At 49.5% G+C, this 13,931-nt stretch overlaps 1 protein-coding gene across 3 annotated transcripts; it reads right to left on the bottom strand.

Annotated features, from left to right (window-relative positions):
* Window positions 1-5,569: 5,569 nt before the first annotated feature.
* Window positions 5,570-13,710, bottom strand: LOC119287944 (putative disease resistance protein RGA1). 3 transcript variants are annotated; one of them, XR_005141046.1, is made up of 6 exons: window positions 13,284-13,710; window positions 12,862-13,211; window positions 11,313-12,431; window positions 7,084-9,183; window positions 6,673-6,867; window positions 5,570-5,996 (listed from the first exon to the last, which is right to left on the bottom strand). XR_005141046.1 is itself a non-coding variant. In XM_037567562.1 (5 exons), the coding sequence occupies exons 2-5, from the start codon at window positions 13,150-13,152 to the stop codon at window positions 6,683-6,685; spliced, it is 3,699 nt and encodes a 1,232-aa protein (XP_037423459.1). In that variant the 5' UTR covers window positions 13,153-13,211; window positions 13,284-13,710; the 3' UTR covers window positions 6,357-6,682. The 3 variants fall into 3 exon arrangements, 2 of the variants coding, with proteins under 2 accessions (XP_037423459.1, XP_037423458.1); XM_037567562.1 differs by lacking the exon at window positions 5,570-5,996 and having other exon boundaries at window positions 6,357-6,867; window positions 7,080-9,183; XM_037567561.1 differs by lacking the exon at window positions 5,570-5,996 and having other exon boundaries at window positions 6,357-6,867.
* Window positions 13,711-13,931: the final 221 nt, after the last annotated feature.

Genomic DNA, 13,931 nt, shown 5'->3' with positions numbered 1-13,931 from the left:
AAAATCACTAAGGGGCACTAGATGCACTTACAATGATCAAGGTACTTCGGATCAAGTTGCTACTGAACTTCGAAGGTTCACAAGGACACGTTCCACACCAGAATGGCATGGCAACCCTGTCTTGGAAATCATGTTGTTAGACAACAGTGAACCTTCGAACTATGAAGAAGCGATGGCGGGCCCAGATTCCAACAAATGGCTTGAAGCCATGCAATCCGAGATAGGATCCATATATGAAAACAAAGTATGGACTTTGACAGACTTGTCCGATGATCGGCGAGTGATAGAAAATAAATGGATCTTTAAGAAGAAGACGGACGCGGATGGCAATGTTACCATCTATAAAGCTCGACTTGTCGCTAAGGGTTATCGACAAGTTCAAGGAGTTGACTACGATGAGACTTTCTCTCCCGTAGCGAAGCTGAAGTCCGTCCGAATCATGTTAGCAATTGCTGCATACTATAATTATGAGATATGGCAAATGGACATCAAAACGGCATTCCTTAACGGCTATCTTAAGAAAGAATTGTATATGATGCAGCCGGAAGGTTTTGTCGATCCTAAGAATGCTAACAAGGTATGCAAGCTCCAACGCTCCATCTATGGGTTGGTGCAAGCATCTCGGAGTTGGAACATTCGCTTTGATGAAATGATCAAAGCATTTGGGTTTATGCAGACTTATGGAGAAGCTTGCGTTTACAAGAAAGTGAGTGGGAGCTCTGTAGCATTTCTCATATTATATGTAGATGACATACTTTTGATGGGAAATGATATAGAACTTTTGTACAGCATTAAGGCCTACTTGAATAAGTGTTTTTCAATGAAGGACCTTGGAGAAGCTGCTTACATATTAGGCATCAAGATCTATAGAGATAGATCGAGACGCCTCATAGGTCTTTCACAAAGCACATACCTTGATAAGATATTGAAGAAGTTCAATATGGATCAGTCCAAGAAGGGGTTCTTGCCTGTGTTGCAAGGTGTGAAATTGAGCTCGGCTCAATGCCCGACCACGGCAGAAGATAGAGAAAAGATGAATGTCATCCTCTATGCCTCGGCTATAGGGTCTATTATGTATGCCATGTTGTGTACCAGACTTGATGTAAACCTTGCCGTAAGTTTGTAGGAAGGTACCAAAGTAATGCCGGCATGGAACACTGGACAGCGGTCAAGAATATCCTGAAGTATCTGAAAAGGACTAAGGATATGTTTCTCATTTATGGAGGTGACGAAGAGCTCGTCGTAAAGGGTTACGTCGACGCTAGCTTCGACACAGATCTGGATGACTCTAAGTCACAAACCGGATACGTGTGTATTTTGAATGGTGGGGTAGTAAGCTGGTGCAGTTGCAAGCAAAGCGTCGTGGCGGGATCTACATGTGAAGCGGAGTACATGGCAGCCTCGGAGGCAGCGCACGAAGCAATCTGGATGAAGGAGTTCATCACCGACCTAGGAGTCATACCCAATGCGTCGGGGCCGATCACTCTCTTCTGTGACAACGCTGGAGCTATTGCCCTTGCCAAGGAGCCCAGGTTTCACAAGAAGACCAGGCACATCAAGCGTCACTTCAACACCATTCGTGAAAATGTTCAAGATGGAGACATAGATATTTACAAAGTGCATACGGATCTGAATGTCGCAGATACGTTGACTAAACCTCTTCCGCGAGCAAAACATGATCAACACCAGAACTCTATGGGTGTTCGATTCATCACAATGTAACTAGATTATTAACTCTAGTGCAAGTGGGAGACTATTAGAAATATGCCTTAGAGGCAATAATAAAATGATTATTATTATATTTCCTTGTTCATGATAATTTTCTATTATTCATGCTATAATTGTGTTATCCGGAAATCGTAATACATGTGTGAATACATAGACCACAACATGTCCCTAGTGAACCTCTAGTTAACTAGCTCGTTGATCAACAGATAGTCATGGTTTCCTGACTATGGACATTGGATGTCATTGATAACGGGATCACATCATTAGGAGAATGATGTGATGGACAAGACCCAATCCTAAGCATAGCACAAGATCGTGTAGTTCGTTTGCTAGAGCTTTTCCAATGTCAAGTATCATTTCCTTAGACCATGAGATCGTGTAACTCCCGGATACCGTAGGAGTGCTTTGGGTGTACCAAACGTCACAACGTAACTGGGTGACTATAAAGGTATACTACAGGTATCCCCGAAAGTGTCTGTTGGGTTGACATGGATCGAGACTGGGATTTGTCACTCTGTATGACCGAGAGGTATCTCTGGGCCCACTCGGTAATGCATCATCATAATGAGCTCAATGTGACCAAGTGGTTTGTCACGGGATCATGCATTACGGTACGAGTAAAGTGACTTGCCGGTAACGAGATTGAACGAGGTATTGGGATACCGACGATCGAATCTCGGGCAAGTAACATACCGATTGACGAAGGGAATTGTATACGGGATTACTTGAATCCTCGACATCATGGTTCATTCGATGAGATCATCGTGGAACATGTGGGAGCCAACATGGGTATCCAGATCCCACTGTTGGTTATTGGCCGGAGAGCTGTCTCGGTCATGTCTGCATGATTCCCGACCCGTAGGGTCTACACACTTAAGGTTCGATGATGCTAGGGTTGTAGAGATATTAGTATGCGGTAACCCGAAAGTTGTTCAGAGTCTCGGATGAGATCTCGGACGTCACGAGGAGTTCCGGAATGGTCTGGAGGTAAAGATTTGTATATAGGAAGTCTAGTTTCGGCCACCGGGAAAGTTTCGGGGGTCACCGGTATTGTACCGGGACCACCGGAAGGGTCCCGGGGGTCCACCGGGTGGGGCCACCTATCCCAGAGGGCCCCATGGGCTGAAGCTGGAAGGGAACCAGCCCCTGGTGGGCTGGTGCGCCCCCCTTGGGCCTCCCCCTGCCCCACGTTCGATGAATGGGTGGCACTAGGCAGCGACACTCTGGTTAGTACATTTGCCTAACTACTGACAAACTAGTTCTCATGCATTCAACACTATCATATCATATTTACCCTTAGAATCTCTTCTCAAACATGTAGGGGACCGGTGGCTCGACTTCTGCTTCGTCGACCCCAGTCACTCCGATCTGGCAAAGTGGTGCTGGTCTTGGCGGTGGCGGTCTTGGCGGTGGTGGTTTTGGCGGTGGTGGTCTTGGCGGTGGCGGTCTTGGTTTTGGCGGTGGTGGTCTTGCCTGAGGTCGAAGATGATACCCGTGCCTGTCGCCGTCTTGCCATACTTATCACGTTCCTACTTTTTAGTTTCTTTAGATGACAATGATGATGTTCCATGTCTTGCAATACTTATGTTCTTGAAGTTTCAACGATGATGATCTTTAGATGATGATCTGTCATATTTCTGTGTATATATGCATAATCTCATATTTTTCATCTTTGAATGCTGTCAAATTGAATGAAAAAGAGAAAATAGGAAAGAAAAAAAACAGAAGCCGTCGGCATAGCTATGCCCAGGCAAAACCAGCAGCCGACACGTGACAAGCCGACGGCCTAGGACTATGCCGACGGCCTAGCCGTCCCGTGCAAAACTACGCCGACGGTGATTCTACGCCGGCGGTCGTACGAACGCCGTCGGCCTAGGACCCTATGCCGACGGTCTGACAAAAGTACGCTGACGTATTCTACACCGACGGGCCTATGCCGACGGCAGCCGTCGGCTTAGATCTACACCGACGGGAAGGAGCCTATGCCGACGGCCGCCGTGGATCCGGTAGTGGTTTACGGCGGGTTTGATGTGAGAAAGAGAGAAAAAGCGTCGAATGAGCGTCGAGATGGAGCGGATGCAAAGCAATGAATCCTGGCCGGAGACTTCCCACTGTATTTGGAAGGCAACGACAAGGAGCCACATGTTCGTTGTCTCCCTAGGGTGTGGGGAAATGACCAAATGAGCGATCGTGACTACTGTAGGTGTGAGTTGAGACGGACAGACTAGTTTAGCAGAACGATACCCTGCTCAGCAAACTGAAGTTATGTTCAACGTAATTTGTGCTTTGTATCGCGCACCCTCCGGCTGAACATCGCTCACCGTCACCTTCTTCTCCTGCTTGGCCGGCCTGAATCCTGCACCTGCGAGGCTAGGGACCCGAGCCCCCCGAGCGCTACCCCTCCCTAGGGTTCCGCCCACGCCGCCGCCGGCTACCCCGCCGGTGGTAGCCGCCGCCGCTAGCCCTCCCTCTCGCCCCCAGGCCCTCCCCCTCCCCCTCCCCCCGTACCCCCGCGTCGCCTCCTCGAGCGAGGCGACCGGGCCCCCCTTCCCAGCTCCTCCCAGCGCTCCCTCGCCGCTCCTCCCTCCTCCCGCCGCCGCCAGCGCGCGCCGCCGGGCCTTGCCCGCATGGTGCCACCGACGACGAGTCTGCCTGTCTCCGCGTGCGGCTATCCCTGCTCGGGTGTCGGTTGCCGGCGGCGGTGCTCCTCGGCTTTCGATGGTGCGACTTGGTGGCGTTCCCGCGGGTCGCGGGCGTTCCTGATGCGGCGGCGCGGCCGTTGGTCGTGGGGCGCGTGGTGGTGCGGCTGGCCGCCGGCTTCTGCTCCGCCCAGATCTGGGCCCCTTTGGGCCTCATCTGGGTTGGGCGGGCCGGTGCTCTGGCGCGCGGCGGTGCGGCTCCCTGGTGGAGATGGCACGGCGTCGGGGGTTGCATGCGGTGGCGGCCTCGTCAGCCGATCTGCTGCAGCGTGGCGGCAGGGGTTGTCAGGATCCTTCGAGGTCCGGTCGGGCCTGTACGGGCCCGGTAAGCTCCTGTCGTCCCGTCCGGTCGGCTCCGCGGCAGCGGTGGTGGTAGTCCCCACCCGTCGGCTAAGTGGCGGATGCCCCTGAGCCCGTTGGCCCTTCGTCCCTCCCCTAGGTCTCGTGTCGGTGGCTCAGAGAGATGGCGATGATGGTTCGGTGACCGTGATGGCACATGTTGGTGGCGGCAGTTCTGGTGGTGCACTTCAGATCGTCCGGGGTGGTGGTGGTCGTTTGGGTGGGAGAAATCCCTGGTGGCTTGTCCGTCATCGACGTGGTGACGCCTGCGGGCGCCACCATACCTTCCTGAAGGGCGTTGGATATACCCCTTTCCCACTACCCTCTGCGTACCGGAGAAAACCCTTGGACTTGTCCGGGTAGCAGTGACGTCATCATCGCATTCTTCTTGAAGGTGCTGCCCGGTACACAATGCCTCGGAGTGCTAGGAGCGCGGTGGTACTTCTCCGGAGGGTGCAACGGTTGCCAGCCATCTTTGTTTTGTCGAACTGCCGTCGTTGGCATTTATTTCTTTTTCTTTCTCTTTTCTTTTTCTTTTGGGCTTGTTTGTGCTGCGGCCCGGATGGTGCTTTATAATCTATAAAGCGGGGGAAAACCTTTTTCTTAAAAGAATCCTGCACCTGCCCGCCCAGCTCCCTCCAGACTGAGTCCGGCTGACAAGGCATCGCCTGCACCAAGCTCGCCACTCCGTCCACGACGTCGGCTCGGCGGGACAGATCAACCAGGAGACGACCATTGTATAGAGCAATTACTACCTCTAAATTGTAACCCTATCAATATGGAATAAAACTCCCTTTTACCTCTGAAAAAAAAACAGACGACCGCCGACCAAGAGGCTAGAGGGAGCATAGCTGACCAGTTGATGGCACCTTATTACACTTTATTACAGGAGACATGCCGATGCCATGATACGACAAAGGGAGCAAACATCAAAGAAGAACACACACATCATTAGCGCAATTATATAATGATGAATCCGTCTTGGCGCAGGAACTAGTCAGTGTTTTTTTTGCATTTTTTGCGCGAAAGGAACCAGTTACTGCTGCCGTTGCTCGTCCGACGCATCCACCCACCGGTTGAACAAAACCCCGGTGATCCTCAGGCATCTCATCAACAGCAACAGCACAGACCGAGAGTGCTCGCGCATGAAGATCCTCCTTTGATGCAGGTAAGGTACAGGCTCATCCTCCCCAAGACGCACTTCAGATTTCACCTAGGAGACGAACGCTCCTGAAAGCAAAGATGGTTCTGTAAAGTCCAAATAACACTCCAAGAGCAGCAGAGCAGAGTAAAAAAAACATCCTTCTTATCAATCTACCCAAATATATGCAACCGAATAAGATGCGCCGTTCTCAGTCCACCCGATCCTGATGGAGTGCTTCCGCGAGGTATAGTGCGACGTTTAGACGTTACACTGAACCTCAGGCTGATTTGGTTGCGGTAACGTGGGCGAGGATAACGACCCAGGGTTATGCGGACTGAAAGCAGAGTATCTGCAGACACTAATCTGAGGACCTCCCCTGTTTCAGCCCTGCTTTATATACCTATGCTTAAAATCCTGTCATGCCATGTTGGCTTCACAAGATATTGTAATTTCTCGTATATATATCCAATAAAACAAGAAAGAATACATTACTCTGAATATGGAATCGTCAGTGTAATTAAGGTTCAAACAAGGAAGCCAAACAGCTATAGATCTCTGACTACAGAACTAATAACCAAGCAAGAAGCGCTCTTCCCGAGAGATTTGAAACATATTTTCTTTGTCAACGGAGCAGATAACAAAGTAGCACAATATCTACTGACGAAGGTAACATGCAATTATCCCCACATTTGATTTCTTATATGTCTGCCTGGAATATGCTAGAGATTTTTTTTTTAATTCAGGGCATGTAGATTTACATACCAGGAGTAGGTTAGAACCGCGTGTTAGTAATTACTACAGAGTTTTGAATCAGAACTCGATCGAGCAGCCTAAATCCTGATTCGCGCCCCCGCTTTCTTTCCTTCAGCATCCCTTTCTTATTTTCGTTCGCAGCAAGGGCCACCGTAGTGGGGGACATCGGCGGCTGGCAGCCCTCTTCGGGGGCAAATCGATCCACTGCCAAATATAAAATGGAGTCAATATTATCATTTGGGCAAAAAGGAAGAATCGTGAGGCAAAGGGCATGGAATACCCAGACGTTTCTTAGAAATATATCATCAATAAAGTGAAGAGCAGAAAAAAAGAAGTGGTACTGCCGATGATGGAATACATTCTTTCTAAGTGCAAAGTTAACATACATAACAAATATACAGTATATGGCAGGGCACATACCTTTTGTTCTATGTGAGCAAGCTTCGGCTTGTTCTCCTCTGCTTCACACCACTGCTCTAAGTTAGGGCAGAGGTCAATTGCTAATTCTTGGAGATTTGTGAGCTGTTCTATGCTGTCTGGCAAAGTCGTGATAGCAGGACAGCGCAAAAGTAGAAGCTTCTTGAGAGAGGTAAGTTCTCCTAACCACAGCGGCAGTTGTCTAAAGCTATCACACGCAAACACTGCTAATGTTTGCAGCTGTTTGAGTTGCCTCATGCTATCGGGCAATTCCTCTAGCTTATCACATCGCGTTATCTCCAGTAGCTGAAGAGATGACAACTCACCTACCCATCCGGACAGTTCTGATTGGGCCAAGAACTCCAATCTCAGTGATTTGAGAGACCGGAAGGCCCAACTGATCTCTGGTGAGCTTCTCAAATCATCGCAACTATGGATGCACAAATCACTGATGGCCGGTAGATGGTGAAGCAATCTCCACCGATGCAGAGGCTCCTCCGTGTTTCCAACTGTCAGATTAGTCGATACTCTTACTTGAGAAGAAGATGAGGAAGCACCATTGTGTGACAAGCTCTTTGCCCATGATATGAGAACATTATCACTTCCCTTTATACTCCAAGATGCAGCTCTAGGAAGGTGTGGTTTTATCCTCAACTTAGGGCAATCATGTATAGTCACGTTCTCAAGCTTACGGAACATGAGTGCTATGTTCCATTCTTCCAGGATTTCCATGTCTCCCAGAATAAGCACTCGGAGGTTTGGTAGTTGGGAGAGGGGTGGAAGACAGTTACAGTTGGGCAAATTAAACATGCTCATCTGGACAATATTAGGGAGATAATTGCCAATACTCATTACCCAGTCTGGAAAGCTGGCTCTAATATAACCAGATATCCGAAACTTCTGCAAAGTGGTTGGTGGCATTAGCTCCATCAGCAACTCCATGTCATCCACATATCTCTTAGCTTCTGGGTTCCACATTAAAGAAAATTCTTCAATCCTCTGTTTTTCCATCAGTTTTACACTCCGTACCTCTTCTCGGGACTTCACATTTTCAAGTTTCTCGATGTTCAGCTTGTCAGGATTTACATGCTCAAGCAAGCCAAGGTTGGTGTAACATTTACTATCAACAGCAGTTACAGAAAATGTTGGCAACAAGCCAAAAAGGCTTTGACAATCCATTTTAGCCACACATTCTGGAAGCCTGGCAACTTGGCGGCACCCGTGAAGTACCAGCTTCCGGAGGCAGCTAGCACTTTCTGGTATACTAATAAGAGGATGGCCATTAAAAGACAGGTCCAGGTGCTCCATATTGGGAAGCCTACAGATACTGTCAATGAAACTCTCGGTTTGATCTGTTGGTGAGTTGTCAAATATATGATGCATGCACCTTGATAGCCTCAGATTGCGGAGTTCGGTGAGATTGGTGATGACTTCTGGACGCCCTCTGAGATTTTCACATGCTGTTAATTCTAATTGTTGGAGTTTGGTAAGGTTAGCCAAAGCTTCGGGTAATCCTATAACAATATCACTGTTTGCTAAGTTCAGATATACCAACTCTTTGAGATTCGCAAACGAATTTGGGAGTTCTTTCAGATTTTGACAATCTGATAAGTTAAGATACATCAGACCTTCCATTTCACCAATTGTCTCTGGCAATGCTGACAATTCCTGACAATTATGAAGGTTGAGATAATTCAATTTTTGAAGCATACCGATACACCCGAAATCCACTCGACCACGAATATTTGGAGCACTAAGATACCTCAACTGCTTCAATTGACCAATAGAAGCAACCAATCTATTTGAACTGACTGATGAATGCAAGACGCGAACGTACTTTGCTGGTGCAATCGCATCACGATGGAACTTATACCATGACGGCCATGAGGTTTCATCGCCCACAATATTTAGCGCCCTTAACTTTTCAGGTGAAGTCGTCGATGACTTTAGTGGCATCGCGGAATCTATGTTCCACGCATAGCGACAGTTGGAGCCCGCCAAGTTAAATTCGTCAGCCATGACTGACCTTGCGAGGTCATACACGAGGTCATGCATTGTGAACAGTGTGACAATATTGTCTACGTCGTACCATTCAACGATAGCCTGCACGATAATATACAAGGGTGTAAGACTTGCACTTAAAATTTTACTACTGATGCAAGGATAGGTTATGCACAATTGGCTGTTGGAACGAATAATTAGAGGATAACTAACAGGATGTTAATCTGGGTTTGCAATTCAGAGTTCAGTCTACTGCTTTTTCCATCTAACCTATTGCTTACTTCGTAATGACTGAGTCATCAACAAAATTTTAGTCTAATCTAATGCAATTATCATCTAATGTCGTTCATATTATAAAACTACACGCGAGTGAGAAGTAAAATAAGAACTTGAACTCCAAATTGTTACATGTAGTACTCGATCGTAGAGAGCATTCTAACACAAACCTCGGCTGCTCCCCCTCCCCTCCATTTAAACCACCTGAGGGGATCGTAGGGGAGTGGGATTGTTTGTGCCCACGACCCAACTTACGCGGGTGCTTTAAAAGCCTCGGGGAGCCCAATCGTCGGGCGCGGCCACAACAGATCCTGCTCGTGGGCCGAGGCTGCGGCTTGGAAGGCCCGGTTCAAGGCGACGTCCCGTTGCGCGCGTGGCCTGGCGGGCTCTGCCTGCCGCAGGGCAACACGCGGCGTGCCCTCGGCCTGCGGCGGGCGCACCTTTTTGTGTCGGCGGGCACGAGCCGGCCGGACCGTTCGTTTTCCCCTCCGGTCAGACGCCGAGGCAGCCTGGTCGCCCGCGCGGCGCCGGGCTGGTCTCCTGCTGGGGATGCAGAGCTGGCCGCTTCCGCGCTCGACTGAATCCACCATCTCCAGGGGGAATAAGCTGTCGAGGCCCGCCGTTTCGAGCCGCCGGGCGTCAACAGCTTCCGGAACTACTGTTGGAGGGATGACCCCAGGTAGGCTCAAACGCACAAGTCCACTTTTCAAAACATCGGGGCGCCCAACGCCCCTTCGTCCGCCTGGCCCTCCAGCCGGCTTCCCCATCGCAGGCCGGCTGGCCACGACGCCGCGATTGGGCCGGCTGGCCGCGGGCCGGCGGAGTCAACGCCCGTCCTGTTGAACCGTCCGACATGACCTCTCCCATGCAGGGGAGAGCGTGGCTACAGTGCCACTGACCGGAGAGGGCGTGGCTACAGTGTGCGTAGGACCGCTACTGGGGGGACCAACGTCAGCGTGGCCCGGCACCGTAGCTACACAGTACCAACCACTCCATGACACGGCGGACGAAGTGCCATAGTGCCGAGCAGCCAGCGGGCTCCATTACCGGCCGGAGACAATGACAATGGGGCCCCGCCCCCCTTTAGTTTATTGCTTGTAACCTAGGAGGCCATGCTATAAGACCTTCCAGGAACCGCCCAGAGCAGGGGTCGGCTCATTCTACACACTCACACACACACACTCGCCCGAGGCAAGGAAGATAGGTAGCTTGTTCCTCCTCCACCAAGAATAATTCCACGAGCACCATTGTAGCCCTCGTGATCCTTCATAGTCGACCCGGTAGGACTAGGGGTGTTACCTCCCTCAGAGGGTCCCGAACCTGGGTACATCGTGTGTCTCACACCGCTTGTCCCCAACCTCGCTTCCGGAACCCACCGACGTCCTCTGGCCCCAGCCACTCTCGATTAGCCATCCCATGGCATCTGCCGTGAGAATACCACGACATCCAAGTTAGGAAAACATCTTGGGCCTCCCTATGAGTCGGCCCATAGTACTCATACATGAGCCGGCAGCCGTGGGGCGGGTCTTGTTTGAGTCCTTGGTCTTGCTTCGATTCATCTCTGAGGCTCGGAAGTAGTGTGACCCATAGAGCACGTTTCAGTACTACCAAGCTCGGGGCTGGGTCTCACGACGCCGGGTCTCATCCGTGGGAAACATCCCCAACAGGGACCATCCACATGGTGGCAGTCTGAGTCTTGTCTTCCTTGACTCTGCTCACACCGCGTCACACGAAGGTGACGGACGGTCGTGAATTCCGTGCCCATTCCCCATCATTACCACTGCTTATTCCACAGTTAGTGCACATGAACATCTAACTTCCATCTTTTGACTCAACATCTGTGTGCTAACTTATTTCCCAAAGAAGAAATCCACATCATATCCGAATCGTGCAATACATTAATAAAATAAAATAATATCACAATTAAATGTGAAGGTATGGATTAATCTGCTCACCTTTGAATGTTGAAGAAATGACATCTCCAGAAGCTGCATAATGTAACTCTCACCGAGTTGCCAATAAGAGAATATACTAGATGGCTCCATGAATCCAAGAGCAATCCATTGATGAATTAGCTCATCTTTAATCATTGTGTGGCCCTTTGGAAAGATTGCACAATAAGCAAAGCATAACTTTAAGTATGGAGGCATCAAGTTGTAGCTTAACAACAAGGATCCAAGCACTTCATGACTAGATGATGCATCTGTAGAAGTAGATAGATTCCAGATATGATTGGTTCTGACCGAATTCCATTCTCCATACGACTTGGACCTCAAAATGTGTCCAAGTGATTGAGCAGCTAAAGCTACGCCTTTGCACTTTTTTGCAATATCTCTTCCAATCGGCTCCAACCATTCTTTGTCGTCCCTTGTTTCAAATTTACTTTTTTGGCTCATTATTTCCCAGCACATCTCATCTGACAGTTGAGGTAAGTTGTAAGGCCGCACAGTGGAGATTGCATTTGCAATCCCTTCATCACGTGTGGTAACTACAACCATCACCTTGCACCCCTTACCCTGCTTCAGCATAGACTTTAATTCTTCTAGTTGAGAAGGACGCTTCTCCCACAGGTCATCCAAAATGATCAGAGCATTCTTCTTCTCAGCAAGTAGCTCTTGAAGGCGAATGTTAATACTGTGCAGATCAAGTATCTGTTGGCTCTGTTGTCTTGATAGTTGTGATATTATAGTGTTGCCAATTATTTTCAAGTCAAATGTCTGGGAAACATAGACCCATAACCGAGAGTGTTTTTCAAACTCAGGATGATTGTAAACCAATCTTGCCAAGGTGGACTTTCCAATTCCTCCCAAGCCCCATATGGGAACAAAGGTGGTATGTTCAGTGGTGCTCCCAGATAATCGAGCCAAGATTTCCAGTTTTTCCTCGGCCCTCCCGATGATTTCTGCTTCCACCATAGTCCCTGCATTTTCCCGGATATCAGGAAGTTGCGGCTCATTGGTGCGAGTTTCCGGCGGAAGATGATAGTTCTGATGGTCCTCTGTTATCTTCTGTAGACGCTTCTGCATTTTCTTCATCTTGTCTGGCATACTGATCTTCTTCCTCATAGATCCGACCTGCAAGAGGAATGACTTGATCCGTCAGTAACACTGTAGACATGAAAAGGACATACAGGCAGTGGCAATCTTATGAGATGCTGTTGCACTTTAAATCAAGAAAAGGGCACATGGCACTGGTCTGGACTTCCATCACATACTACTAACAAGTATGGTCCTATACGTATAGGAGGACAGGGTATCTAAATAAATTCAGAATCACATTTAGATAATTTACTTCACTATATACAAATTCAGATTTTTAGGATGATGAATTTATTTACATAATTTACTTGACTACAAATAGAAATCAACATCTAGTTCATCATCTAGATATGTTCAGATCCATCAGTCATATCCTAGGGAAGAAAAAAGCAAGAACGTTCTTGAGCCAAATAGAAATCCGGATCCATCAGTCAGATCCAGATTGATGGCAACCAAATGAACATACCAGGGACTGGGTGTCAGATTCGAAGTCGTCGAGCATGTCGGAGATGTCATACATGGCGGCCTTGAGCCGGTTCACCCACAGGAGCGCCGAGCTGTCGGTGATGGAGCGCCTCTCGGCGTCGCTGAGCGCGGCCTCGACCGACTCTAGCGTCATCTTCATCTTCTCCAGGTCCCTTGTCAGGTTCTTGTGCAGCTTGATCTTGCCGCCGATGGCGGATCCGATCTGCTTGATCACCACCTTGATGACGCCCGAGGCGACCATGCCCCCGACGACGGCTGCCGCTGCCGCCATCGCTGGCCCAGGCGGATCTCACGGGGACACCGATAACACTTACGCGCGGTTCTCAGAGCCTATTGCAGAGGAAGAAGTCAGTGAGGCAGAGGCCGCCGGAGAGAAACGGGGAGGGGGATAACGAAACAGACCTGTATCAACGCCGTCTGTAAGGGACGCCGTTGCCGCCGGTGACCGGGAAGCAAGGAGGAAGACGCTTGCCAGGAAGAAGAGATAGGCACAATGAAGAAGGGGAGCAGATTCTTCTTTTTGTTCTCTGAATCGAGTGGTAGCAGACTCGCGGCCTAATAAGTGCCGACGGCGACGGCGACGAGGTGTGGACTGGATGTGGTCGAGTGTGAGCGCCAGAGGGGAAGAAAGATTCGCCGGAGTTGTCTCTTTCTTTGACCGGGGACGGGGAGCAGCCAAGTGACTCTCTTCCCCGCGTGAACGCGGATCTGCCGCCGGGTTGGGGATCTTCCCCGCGTGAACGCGGACATAGCTTTGGAGATGGAGATGGAGGAAGCATCCTCGCCGGGAGGAGGGCCGCTGGCCGATGTGCTGCAGCGTGGACGGAGATCTGTCACCTCTGCAGCGGAGGCAGAACCAAAGTCAAGTTTTTGTTTTTTTATGAGGGAGGCGACTTTTTTTTTTTTTGAGAAACGGGAGACGACTAGTCAAGGACCAACAGCAAGTATGACGGAGTACTCGACGGCCCAACAGCAAGTATCCATCAACATGTTAAAAAAAAGTGAGATGATTTTTATTTTTTGACAACAGGCTAATAAAAAAAGTGACTG

Source organism: Triticum dicoccoides, chromosome 4A (genome assembly GCF_002162155.2).
Source record: "Triticum dicoccoides isolate Atlit2015 ecotype Zavitan chromosome 4A, WEW_v2.0, whole genome shotgun sequence".
NCBI classification, from domain to species: Eukaryota; Viridiplantae; Streptophyta; class Magnoliopsida; order Poales; family Poaceae; genus Triticum; species Triticum dicoccoides.
This window is presented reverse-complemented; position numbering and strand designations above follow the sequence as displayed.

Bases quoted from the DNA above. Each gene is read 5' to 3' on its own strand.
- LOC119287944 (XM_037567562.1), bottom strand. From the start codon at position 13,152: ATGGCGGCAGCGGCAGCCGTCGTCGGGGGCATGGTCGCCTCGGGCGTC. The intron at 12,432-12,861 runs GTATGTTCATTT...TTCCTCTTGCAG, and splicing joins AATCTGACACCCAGTCCCTG to GTCGGATCTATGAGGAAGAA. The intron at 6,868-7,079 runs GTGCCCTGCCAT...TATATTTGGCAG, and splicing joins TCACATAGAACAAAAGGTAT to TGGATCGATTTGCCCCCGAA.